The sequence below is a fragment of the Crinia signifera genome, chromosome 5 (assembly GCF_055691185.1).
Source record: "Crinia signifera chromosome 5, ASM5569118v1, whole genome shotgun sequence".
Taxonomy (NCBI): domain Eukaryota; kingdom Metazoa; phylum Chordata; class Amphibia; order Anura; family Myobatrachidae; genus Crinia; species Crinia signifera.
The window spans coordinates 305,784,381-305,795,397 of NC_139221.1; the positions used below are offsets into that span (position 1 = coordinate 305,784,381).

General features: G+C 47.3%; 1 protein-coding gene across 1 annotated transcript in view; it reads right to left on the bottom strand.

The window, feature by feature from the left end:
* Window positions 1-10,027, bottom strand: part of HEPACAM2 (HEPACAM family member 2) — an 80,053-nt gene extending 70,026 nt beyond the window's left edge. Inside the window, exon 1 of the mRNA XM_083189451.1 lies at window positions 9,945-10,027. Within this exon, the coding sequence (XP_083045577.1) occupies window positions 9,945-10,005 (61 nt within the window). The 5' untranslated portion in view covers window positions 10,006-10,027. The remainder of the gene's footprint in view (window positions 1-9,944) is intronic.
* Between the last annotated feature and the right edge of the window lie 990 nt (window positions 10,028-11,017).

The following is an 11,017-nucleotide window of genomic DNA, read 5'->3' on the forward strand; positions in this document are numbered from 1 at the left end:
CCCGCACGGACCCCTGCGGCCTCACATCAACCAACACATCGCTGTGCTGCCCGGACCAGCGACCTCCTCCTCCCTGCACTGTAAATAATCTTACGGGTGAAGGGAGGGAGGGGGGCCCACCCGCAGCAGCAGCAGCGCTGGGTAAGGGAGGGAGGGGATCCGCTGGGGAGCCTCCAGGACCCGCTGCATATAAACGGCCACATCGCAAAGGACAGCTCTTAACGCAAGAGCTGTCCTTTGCCATACTTATCGCATATGTTAGGACATATGCGATTATTATCTCTGCGGTAGCCGGCGATATGTGGCGAAATGGGGGTGCGGATGTTAGTGCATCCCGCCCTTTGTAAGCTGCTGCAGAAGTGCTAGACACACCCTGTAGATGTAGTAACACCCATCCTCACAGAGTCACGCCTCCTAACATGATGCAATCACAACTTAGAAAATGTAAAGGTTGGGAGATAGGGAGCTGTAGTAAAGGGAAACTATATATTTTTAATTATTAATGTATTTATTAAAGGTTTCCAGATACCATATGCAATAAACTAATGGTCAGGTGACGGTGGAAAACCCCCTAAATCTCTTTTATTTTGAAAAACTGTTTTCATTTCCTCATTTTTTATCTAGACAAACTGACGCTAAGGTGGAAGATTCATTCCCTTAACATACAACGCCGCCCCTTGCCACACCTCCTCCGCGATGCCAGCGCATATGTACTAACATATGCGTCTGGCATCACGGTGCGGTGAGGGAGGCCCCCCGCGATACCTGTAATGTGGTTTGCGGGGGGGTCTCTGTCACCTCCTGGGCTCTGCGGCATCCCCGGCATCTCCTCCTCCCCCCTGCAGCCGTAAGGACATCCCCAGCTGTGACATGCTGCTGGGGGAGGAAGAGCAGCATGGAGGACAGGGGAGGGGGGGGTGCGGACAGCGCACCGAAGACGGTGCGGCCCGGTTTTAGTAAATTTGAAAATGCGGTAAAAGGGGGTTTTACCACATTTTCGTCATAGTACATCCCGCCCATTGTCCCATAGGGGAAGGGGGGTTACTGTTAGATATCATTGCAGTTAGCATCTTTATTATTTATTTATCATCAGTTATTTATATAGCGCACACATATTCCGCAGCGCTTTACAGAGAACATCTGAGCAGTCACATATGTCCCTGCCCCAGTGGAGTTTACAATCTATATTCCCCACCACATGTACACGCGCACACTTCTGAGTGTAGGAGCTCCTGTGTGTGATCCCACCACATCCACCTATCAGGAGACAGCGATATGAATGCTACGGACAATACCATTTATTAGCTGGAAATAATGCCTGTGTGGCACTATAATCTTATGCCTGATCAACGTGGCAGCCTGGCATAAACTACAAGACCCATTATTTACTGAATTTGAGGCATGCAAAACAATCATGTAAATGCGAGTCTAATTACATTCCAGCCAGGTAATACCAAAACACGGGCAGTGTTGACAGACAATACAGGCTGCAGGTTTAGATTAAATAAAAACCTTTGTGCTATGTTTTGAATGTGGTGTACGAGCAGGGATAGGAACAAATAAACCCTGAGGAGTTTAAAATATGTTCCCTGGACACAGAATGTTTGCATACCCCACTGGGGAGGAGGAATGGGGAGAGGGATATGGAAGCATAAAATAAATGTAACGTTAATTATACCTCTTTTACACCAAAATTCCAGATCCCACCGGTATTTGGAACACAGTTCCAAGCCAGGCCAGATCAGGGATTTGCATTGTTTACACAAATCGGTGCTTGGAGTGCCGGGACCGCCGATTGTCATGCTGGGGGCAAGCCCAGCACCAAGGTAAGGTGCATGGCTGCCCCCAGCCTCTTTGCACCATGAGCCCCGCCCCCCACCGCCACTGTTTGGTTAATGGATGCCGCACACTGGCATCCATTCACCTCCTCCCTGCCTCTGCTGCTGTCTGCACAGTACAGCAGACAGCAGCAGAGGCTGTGTGCGTCCCCCGCCCAACCTCCATACTGATGCTGAGGTCCGGAGGTTGGACATCCCCACTGCTGTAAACAGGAGCCAGGTCGGTTGACCCAGCGCACTCGTTTACACAGCCCACTACCCAGGTGCTCTCCATGTTCCACCCTGGTCAGGACCTGGGTAGAAGTCCCGTGTAAATGGACACGGGTTGACCCCTTTACACCGGCGGTTATTGGGATTTCAAAGTTCTTAACTCCAGTGTACAATACCAAGCTTGTACATGAGGTCAACTCACACATGCAGACACTGGCCCAACATTAATTTTTTTTACAAAAGTTTTGTTCATACTTCCAGCCACGTGGACTATAATTGAGAAACGTGAAAGCCTGAAGGTACGCGTCACACAAATTGTGGGCCCATGTCGACAGGTGTCTTCCTTTTTCATGCTGACCTTTTGACCATATCGACCTTTTGACCCTGTCAACATTTTTAATGTTGACCTTTTCCATGCCAACCGTCTTACCCTGGAAAGCTTTTGACCCAGTCCAAACAGGGCATGGATGGAGCTGAGTAGTACAGTGGGGGCGGAAATAGGGGCCTGATTCAGACCTAATCGCTGAGCTGCAAATCTTTGGAGCCTAGCGATCAGGTAAACGCTGCCCTGCCAGAGTTCCCCCCCCCCCCCGCTGCTATGCGTTGGCTGTGAATGCGTTGGCAGCCGTGCCGACACAAGGAAAACCATTTGCAATCACTTACCATCTAGAGGTTAATCTCTGCCGAGCAAGGGTTAATGTGGGGGGGAATGGGGTGAAACAGAGTTGACACCACCTCTAATGGGAGGGGGAAAACAGTTCCACCTCCACCACAGCCATGCACAATCATTTTAACAAAAAATCCTGTCCCAGTGTCTCCCTTTTCTCCCATGTCATATGTTTATCATTCCAGCCCCACTGCTGAAGTGAAAAAGAGAGGAGAGGAATCTGCTGGAGGGAGGGAAAGATATGTGTAACTGGCACTACTGCTGTTGGTTATTCTTGTTCATTCGCTCAGATGCGAATTCGCACCCTTGCAAGTGAACCAGATCCCGCCTTGCGAATGGTCGTACGCCGGCCCACCATTCCCAATGCGTGTACGGTTGCACTGGTTGCGAATGGATGTTTTACATAAACATCCATTCACCGCAGCCTGCAGGGTAACACCCACATCATTCGATGGTTGTCAACTATCGAATGATGTGGAATGTGCACGTAGATCTAAGGTTGCTCAGAGAAACCTTAGATCTGCACCCACATCTGGTGGATGTCAGCTGCTTGCCCCCTGCCCCCGTGTCATCGTACCATTAGCATGAGAATGCCCAGCATTCTCATGGGAACGCCGCTTAAATGCTGAGCATTTCCATATGCTACCGTACCGACTCGCTGCCCCCCGCCCGCCGTTCACAAGGATGGGTGCGTGCGGAAATCGCTGAATCGCTTCTGCGGGGAACTCTGAATTAGCTCCAATACTGTGTTTTGCTTTGAATACTGCAGTATTGACATTTTCTGCTTAACCGATAAGCACGTGGTAATATTACTCCTACAAACCTTTTATGCTGCTCTAAAATAAATACTGTAACAAAGAAACCTTAAAAGTTTTTCTGAGTTTGTTTAAAATGAATACTGCAACAAAGAAACCTTAAAAGTTTTTCTGAGTTTGTTTAAAATGAATACTGCAACAAAGAAACCTTAAAAGTTTTTTTCTGAGTTTGTTATATAAGGAGATCAAAAAAAGTGTTCCAGAAGTATAACTGAGAATCAGGGCACAGCCTTAAAATATAAGAATTATCATCCAGTGAGAGTCTGAAACATCGGACAATTTATCTAAGTTTAGAACAAAGCTTGGAACAAATCTTTTTTTGCAAAAAGTGCTGCCACACTGAGGGTGACGCCATGTAGTGGAATATAGTTAAATGTCCTTTTATGTAGAGGAGACCCCTGCTGGTAAGTGAGGGTGACGTAATACAGTGGGCCTTTATAATAAGCAAACACTTCTGCATGTCATCTAGAATTTGTGATATAAATGTCTGTGTTCTCTCTGGCTGGCTCCATTATATGAACAATGCACATAATTCTAACATACTCATTCGTATTCCCGCAACGTCACATAGAAATGGCTCGGACACGTTCTACTCTGAAGGAGACTAGTCATATTTACAGTTCACCCTACTGGGATCTGAGTTATGTATTCATACATCTAGCAGCGCTGATTCAATATGAATCACTGACGGTATAGATCAGAAATGAGCTGTTCTGTTCAGATCCTATAATATTTTCCCTAACGAGCCGACATATAATTAGGGGTGGGAGCAACAGGCTGGAGCCAGGGTACAGGTACGTTGGAGAGTGGGCGATATGACGTTAAAATGATTCAGCCTGAAGTTGCACAGAGGAATTAAATATGTACTACTAGCTGAGGTACCGGCATTGCTCGGGTTTGGTTGTATAATTAGTATTACTTGAACTTTATCCTTGCCTTGTTTTGACAGCCCTTCCAACAGACCCAGGAGGTGGCTACCTGGTGTCATTTGTGTCAATGGGTTTTTGCTTGTGGCCATAATACCCAGATGTTCTCTGAGCAGCAATCTTTTTTTTTTTTTCAATGTGTTTTATTTTATTTTTATTTATTTATTTATTTATTGGGGGGGGGGGGGGGGGGGGGGCAATGTCTTTGCCTTTTTTTTCCTGTATCTGTAGCATTTTGTAAAATATATAAGTATATCATTTTTTGGATTTTTTTTGTAGATTTTGTACATTTTTGGGGGTATTGCTTGGCTTCCACCAACAGGAAGTCACACCAGGAACTCATGCACTTAGGGCCTTATTCTGGTTCACGCCCTCTGGCAAATTCCTTCTTAGCCATGTGCGCTGCAGGTGGGGTAGATGTTACTTGTGCATAGTGAGTTAGATTTGGGTGGGGTTTTACTTCGAAGTGAGATCTATATTGCAGTGTAAAACTAAAGCAGTCAGTATTTTCCCTGCACAGAAACAAAATAACTCACCCAAATCTAACTCTCTCTGCACGTTACATCTGCCACACCTGCAGTGCACATGGTTTTGTCCATCTAAGAATGAATTTGCCAGAAGGAGTAAACCAAAATAAGGCCCTTAGTTAGGTATCCTAGACAATTTGTCGTCCGCCTGGGACATTTCCATTGAAATCCATTTAGTGGAAGGCCCAGAACACGCTCCCCGGGCCAAAGGTCTGGCCGACGTACACAGGGCCGGCGCCACCACTAGGCAAACCTAGGCATTTGCCTAGGGCGCCGGCCACTGGAGGGCGGAAAATGCCGCCCGGGTACCTGTCCTACCGGCGCTGTCTATTTCAATCTGGCGGCGGAGGCAGCGGGGGTCCCTGCAGTCTATTAAAAATCACGAGCGATATCCGCCAGGCTATGCGGAAGCGCTTCTAGTGTGAAAACTCTGGCAGCACGGCGCACGCTGATCTCAGCCAATCAGCGTGCTGCCAGAGTTTTCACACTAGAAGCGCTTCCGCATAGCCCGGCGGATAGCGCTCGTGATTTTGAATAGACTGCAGGGACCCCCGCTGCCTCCGCCGCCAGATTGAAATAGACAGCGCCGGTAGGACAGGTACCACCCCACACCTCACACACCCCCCCCCCCCCACCCACCACCCCCCCCCCCCCCCCCCCCCCCGGCACCGGGGCGCCCCCAGCCCGACTCGCCTGGGGCGCTCCGGTGCCTTGCACCGGCCCTGGACGTACACCAACTTGACAGCGGACAAAGTTTCTGACCACTACAATAGGCATCCCAGACCATTTGCCATCCCTCTCTGAAGCATCCGTCTCTGAAGTTCTAATCAAATTCTGTCCAGCAGAATGACTGAACATGCTCACGGATCTGACCACATTTTTGTCTCAAACACGATGTCCTCTACCCCCTCTATGTTATGTAACTTTGCCATATATTGCATCCCTGACCAACTTTGTGTAGTGGCGGTACCCCCACGGGGTCGGGATTTGGGGTCTTAGTGGCTGTGAAACCTAATCTGGACCCATTCAAGCCACCTAGTAAGCAGATAATTTGTGTTTATATTACATAGATTGCTCGTTTAATCGATCACACGACCTGCATGCAATCTGCAATGTGTAGCCCATATCCTACAATGGATAAATGCCATTTTCAGATGGCGTCAGCTGTGGGGACCATAAACTGACAGCATTGCATCCCCCAGCAGGTATTGGAGATATCTGCCACAGTCCCTCTATGATACACTACATCAAGGTGATACTACATTTGTGTGGTTACAGGTTACAAATGGACTCTTGTACCCCTTTTACACCAGAGCCTCAACCAGGGTTATTGCCGCTCCACTCTGGCCCGGGGCTTGGTGTAAAAGCGGTAAAAAATAAATAACCTGAGTCCTGTTCCCCAGGTGTCTGACCCGGCAAATGTTCAGGGTCGGACACGGGGATTCCCTGTTTTCAGCGGTCGTGTAAATGAGTAACCCTGCTCATCTGACCTGGGGACCCATTTCCACCAATAGGGGAGCATCCTGCAATCAGTATGGAGGTTGGAGTACAGCCTCCACTGCTGTCTGCAATACTATGCCGACAGCAGCGGAGGCAGGGAGGAGGCGAATGGACGCCTGTGTGCGGCATCCATTCACCTCATGAACGGAGGCCGGGGGCGCACGGAGGCTGGGGGTAGCCCAGCAGCTTACAAGGGTGCTGGGCTTGCCCCCAGCATGTCAGTCGGCATCGATGGGGTCCCGGCTGACGGGTTTCCCGGCGTTTGGAGATTATGTCATCTCTGAGCACCATCTCAGGGCCCGCCTTTGCCAGCGTCGGCATAATGCCGGGGGACGCCGCTGTAAAAGGGAACAACTGCCGGGCCGCATCCGGGTCCAAAAACCTGGGTGCGACCCGGCAATTCTGGTGTAAAAGTGGTATTGAGGGAAGTGTTTCATGAGTGTAAGGTAAGGAAGTGACATATATTTATCAGATATACTGTAGTGCTGTCTGGAACTCTCGACCAATGAAACTTAAAACAGAAGTTAGAAGAGGAACTGACTAGTACAATACAATGATACAGTTAGAACAAAACATTTATTGTCACATTATAAATAAAACATTTATATCCCTTCAGGTAAGATAGAACTATTCTCCTGCCCACTGTACTTCTGTCTGAGGGTAATCTCACTAATAACTAGTTGCAGTCAGTTTCCTTAAAATAACAGAATAACTGATACAATAAGAGGAACAGAGGTATATAACACACAGCAACATGTAACTAAGATCACAAATTACTCCAACAACTGAATTGTAATACAAATCCTCACAACACCCAGTCACTGTGATCTTGTATATACATATGTAAGCTTGCGAGCAGGGCCCTCCTACATTTTGACTGTCTGTAAATACCCTGTTTTGTTTCACGGTCTGCTATTGTAAAGCGCAACGGAATATGCTGCGCTATATAAGAAACTGTTAATAAATAATAAATAAATAAATATGTACACTGCTTAGCAGTCAGACCCAGGACTAGAACCTGTGACCTGTCTGACTGGAGATAGACACCATACTGATAGAGCTATGTGCCCCTACTTTGCTAATGTGCAGATTCTGACCAGGGGCGTAACTAACTATTTAGCGCCCCCCCCCCCCCCCCCGCCGCACGTTTATTCGGCGCCCCCACACACACACACACACACCTAACCTGCCCCCCCTTCTTACCCGCGGTCTGCGTCTCGCCCGGCTCTCTGTCAGGACCTTCCTGACGTCACGGTCCCGGCAGGCTCCTGCTGCTACAATGAAAACGGACTCTTAGAAAATGGCTGCCCCCGTACTGCAGACAGAAAACTGTCTGCAGTATGGGGGCAGCCATTTTCTAATTGTCAGTTTTCATTGCAGCAGGAGCCGGCCGGGACCGTGACGTCAGGAAGGTCCTGACAGAGAGCCGGGCAGGACGCAGACCGCGGGTAACTATAGCCCCGCAGCCCCCCCGGCGGCGCCCCCAATTTCTCTGCGCCCCCCCCGCCACCGCGGGGGCTGCGGAGCTATAGTTACGCCACTGATTCTGACTGTATGTATAATTGTATCTTCTTCTAGTGGAACAGGTCATGGGTTCAAACATACAGGATGCGACACTTGCAAAATGATGTGTAGAATAAAGAGAAAGTGACGTCTATGCTCCTGCTAGGAGGTGGAGTCAGCCACAGAAGCGATATTAAAGGTTTTCAATTAACTGATTCAAACCAACAGAGGAGAAGAGGTGCCCCCTTGCAAGCAGGAGCCAGGTGACAGATGATTCCATTGCCTCCCAGATTTACGCCTCTGGTTTGGCCACCCCTGTGCTACAGTATGTCAAACATTGCCATGTCGACCATTTGACCGTGTCTACCCAAAGCACATTTATTAAGATTACAGTTCTATTAAAGATGGGCTGTTGCTATGGGCAACCGATCAGATCTATCTTCGAGAAGGTGCTGAAAATAAGAAGTAGATTCTGAATGGTTGCTAGGGGCAACATCCCATCTTCAATAGTACTTCCATCTTAGTAAGTGGACCCCATGGACTAATAGTGATCAGCATACTGTATTTACTGTCTGAAGTCTGAATACCATGATATTGTATGAACTTCACTACCATAGGGCCGTGGTCAGTCCTGATCCTCAGATCCCTCTATGACTAAGGACTGTGGAGAAATGCCACCAAAGTACCAGTCAGAAGGGTAAACACTACACATATATATTCTAAACACTTGCAACATAATGATACTGTTCCATCAATAACACAGCAACACGCAACGATAATATGAACATTGTACATATGGTGTTTACAACACAAAAGATTGTAAACATCGTCTTATGGTTCGTTTAACTAAACATCAGTGGTTATTCTGGTTGATTAGCTCCGGTGCGAATTCGCATCCTTGCGAGTCAACCAGATCCAGTGTTGCGAATGGTGGTACACCGGCCCACCATTCGCATGGCGCGTACGTTCGCACTGGCCGCAGATCTAAGGTTGCTCAGAGCAACCTTAGATCCGCGTGCACATTCTGAGGGAAGTGGGTGGGCAGCTGACATCCAGTGATGTGAGCTGCCCGCCCCCCGCACCTGCGTCATCGGCCCATTAGCATGAAACGCTGGGCATTCCCATATGGTAATGGACCGCCCCGCCCACCGGCCGCAAGGATGCATGCGTGCACCCAGCGAACAGTGTGTTCGCCGTGGCTGCACGCACCCAGCGCATGCGCAAACAACGAACATCGTCCCCGCGCCAACAAAACGTGGCCCTGCGAATGAACCTGAATAAGGTCCATAGTCCAATCAAATTCAGAGCATTCATTTTGGGAGCACTATACTAGACAATACATACATCCTCTGTGTAATAGCATGGCAAACTTAAAGTGAGTATGACAATAAAAGTGAATGGTATAAACTGTAGCCAATAAATAATTCAAATCAACCTTCAAAAAGTAAGAGTAAACAAAGAAAACAATTGTAAGCTTCTCGTCACCCTTTATTCTACTCTGAGCAGCTACATGTATGACAGATGTGCTCGGTAAATAATTAAAAAGTGAAATCGAGTGCTAGCCTTTACGCCGCGTGCAAAGTTTCAGATTGGATTTAATTCTATTCTTAAAGATAAAATAATCCATTTAAATATTAGCTATGCAAAGGTTTGATACAAAAATACCATGTAAATCTATAGGTAAGTGACATAATAACAACTTACTGCAATTCAATAATAATAATAATAATAATAATAATAATCTATAATAACTAGGTCAAATATCCATATAATTAGATTTAAGTAACTACAAGTCGCAGTATGCCCTACCAGGTGTGGATGACAGGGCACGCTGGAACTTGTAGTTCCACAACTGCCGAGCAGCCTCCGGCTGCGTGTATAAAATAAATCAGCTTCTTTCTTAATTTTTGTGAAAATAGATAACGAGATATGGAAAGAGACGATGAGACAGGTCTTACCTAGTAGCACGATACAAATATTGCACTTTAGAAAGTAATTTTTGCCAGAGAGCAGCTCCATGTAAGCATCCTGTCCCTGACAACTGTGGCTCAGCTCTGAGTGACTACTGAAGGCAGCAGCTGCTACTGTATTTGTCAGGCAAATCAGTAAAGAGCTCGCAGACTCTATCCTGCCTCTCGCCTTAGGTGATTTGAATGTGTATACAGAGACTATAAGGAGTGGGAACACCTGCTAGATTACTGTTTACCATCAATATGCATGGGCAGCTAGTGGCAGGGTTGCTTCATTGAGGGTCCTGGTATAAACCAGCCCACTGTGGTTGCGTGTCGTGTAAACCAAACCGTACGGGGTGACTTGTGATTCCGCACTGTACACAAGAAGGCCGGTATCACACATGGCAGCACACAACTTGTTGTGTATAAAGAGTTAAATGTAGTGTATACGCACACTAACACACACACACACACACATGTATAATATATGTTCATATATGAATATAAGAGGCAGATAAAAGCCTGTCAAAATGACGGCTTCTGCAATGTACTTTCACTTTGACCTGTGACAGTTTTTACTTTCACTTTGAGCTGTGACCGTTCATTTTAGTCCACAAATTCTCCACCCCGCCCTAGTCCCTATCTGCTCATACCTCCAATCTCTCCAGTCTTCACTGCTCCCTTTCTCTATATCCAGCAAGTTTGAAACAGATCAGTGTCCCTGCAAAAATTTCTTTCACTTTCTGTTATGACATCTTTTAGCACACAAAGAAGTAATTTGGTCCATTGAGTGGCCTTCAGTGGTCAGTAGTGGTACTTCACCTCATAGATGTATCTTCAATCACTGCGACTGTCTGGTTGTAAGGCTGTCTTCTTGACAAAGGCCGGGCATCGGCCGAAACGTCGACTAGGACTACGGTCCCCACTTTGGTGATGTACTGAAAATAAATCTGTTTTGATTATACTCTGTTGGTGAGTGCCCTGATTGGACCCTGAAGGGCCCGTCTTATTCTATAATATAGGAGCATACGTTGCTGCCATAAAGGAGCACCCCATTTGTTTTACATTGGTGGCTTGGA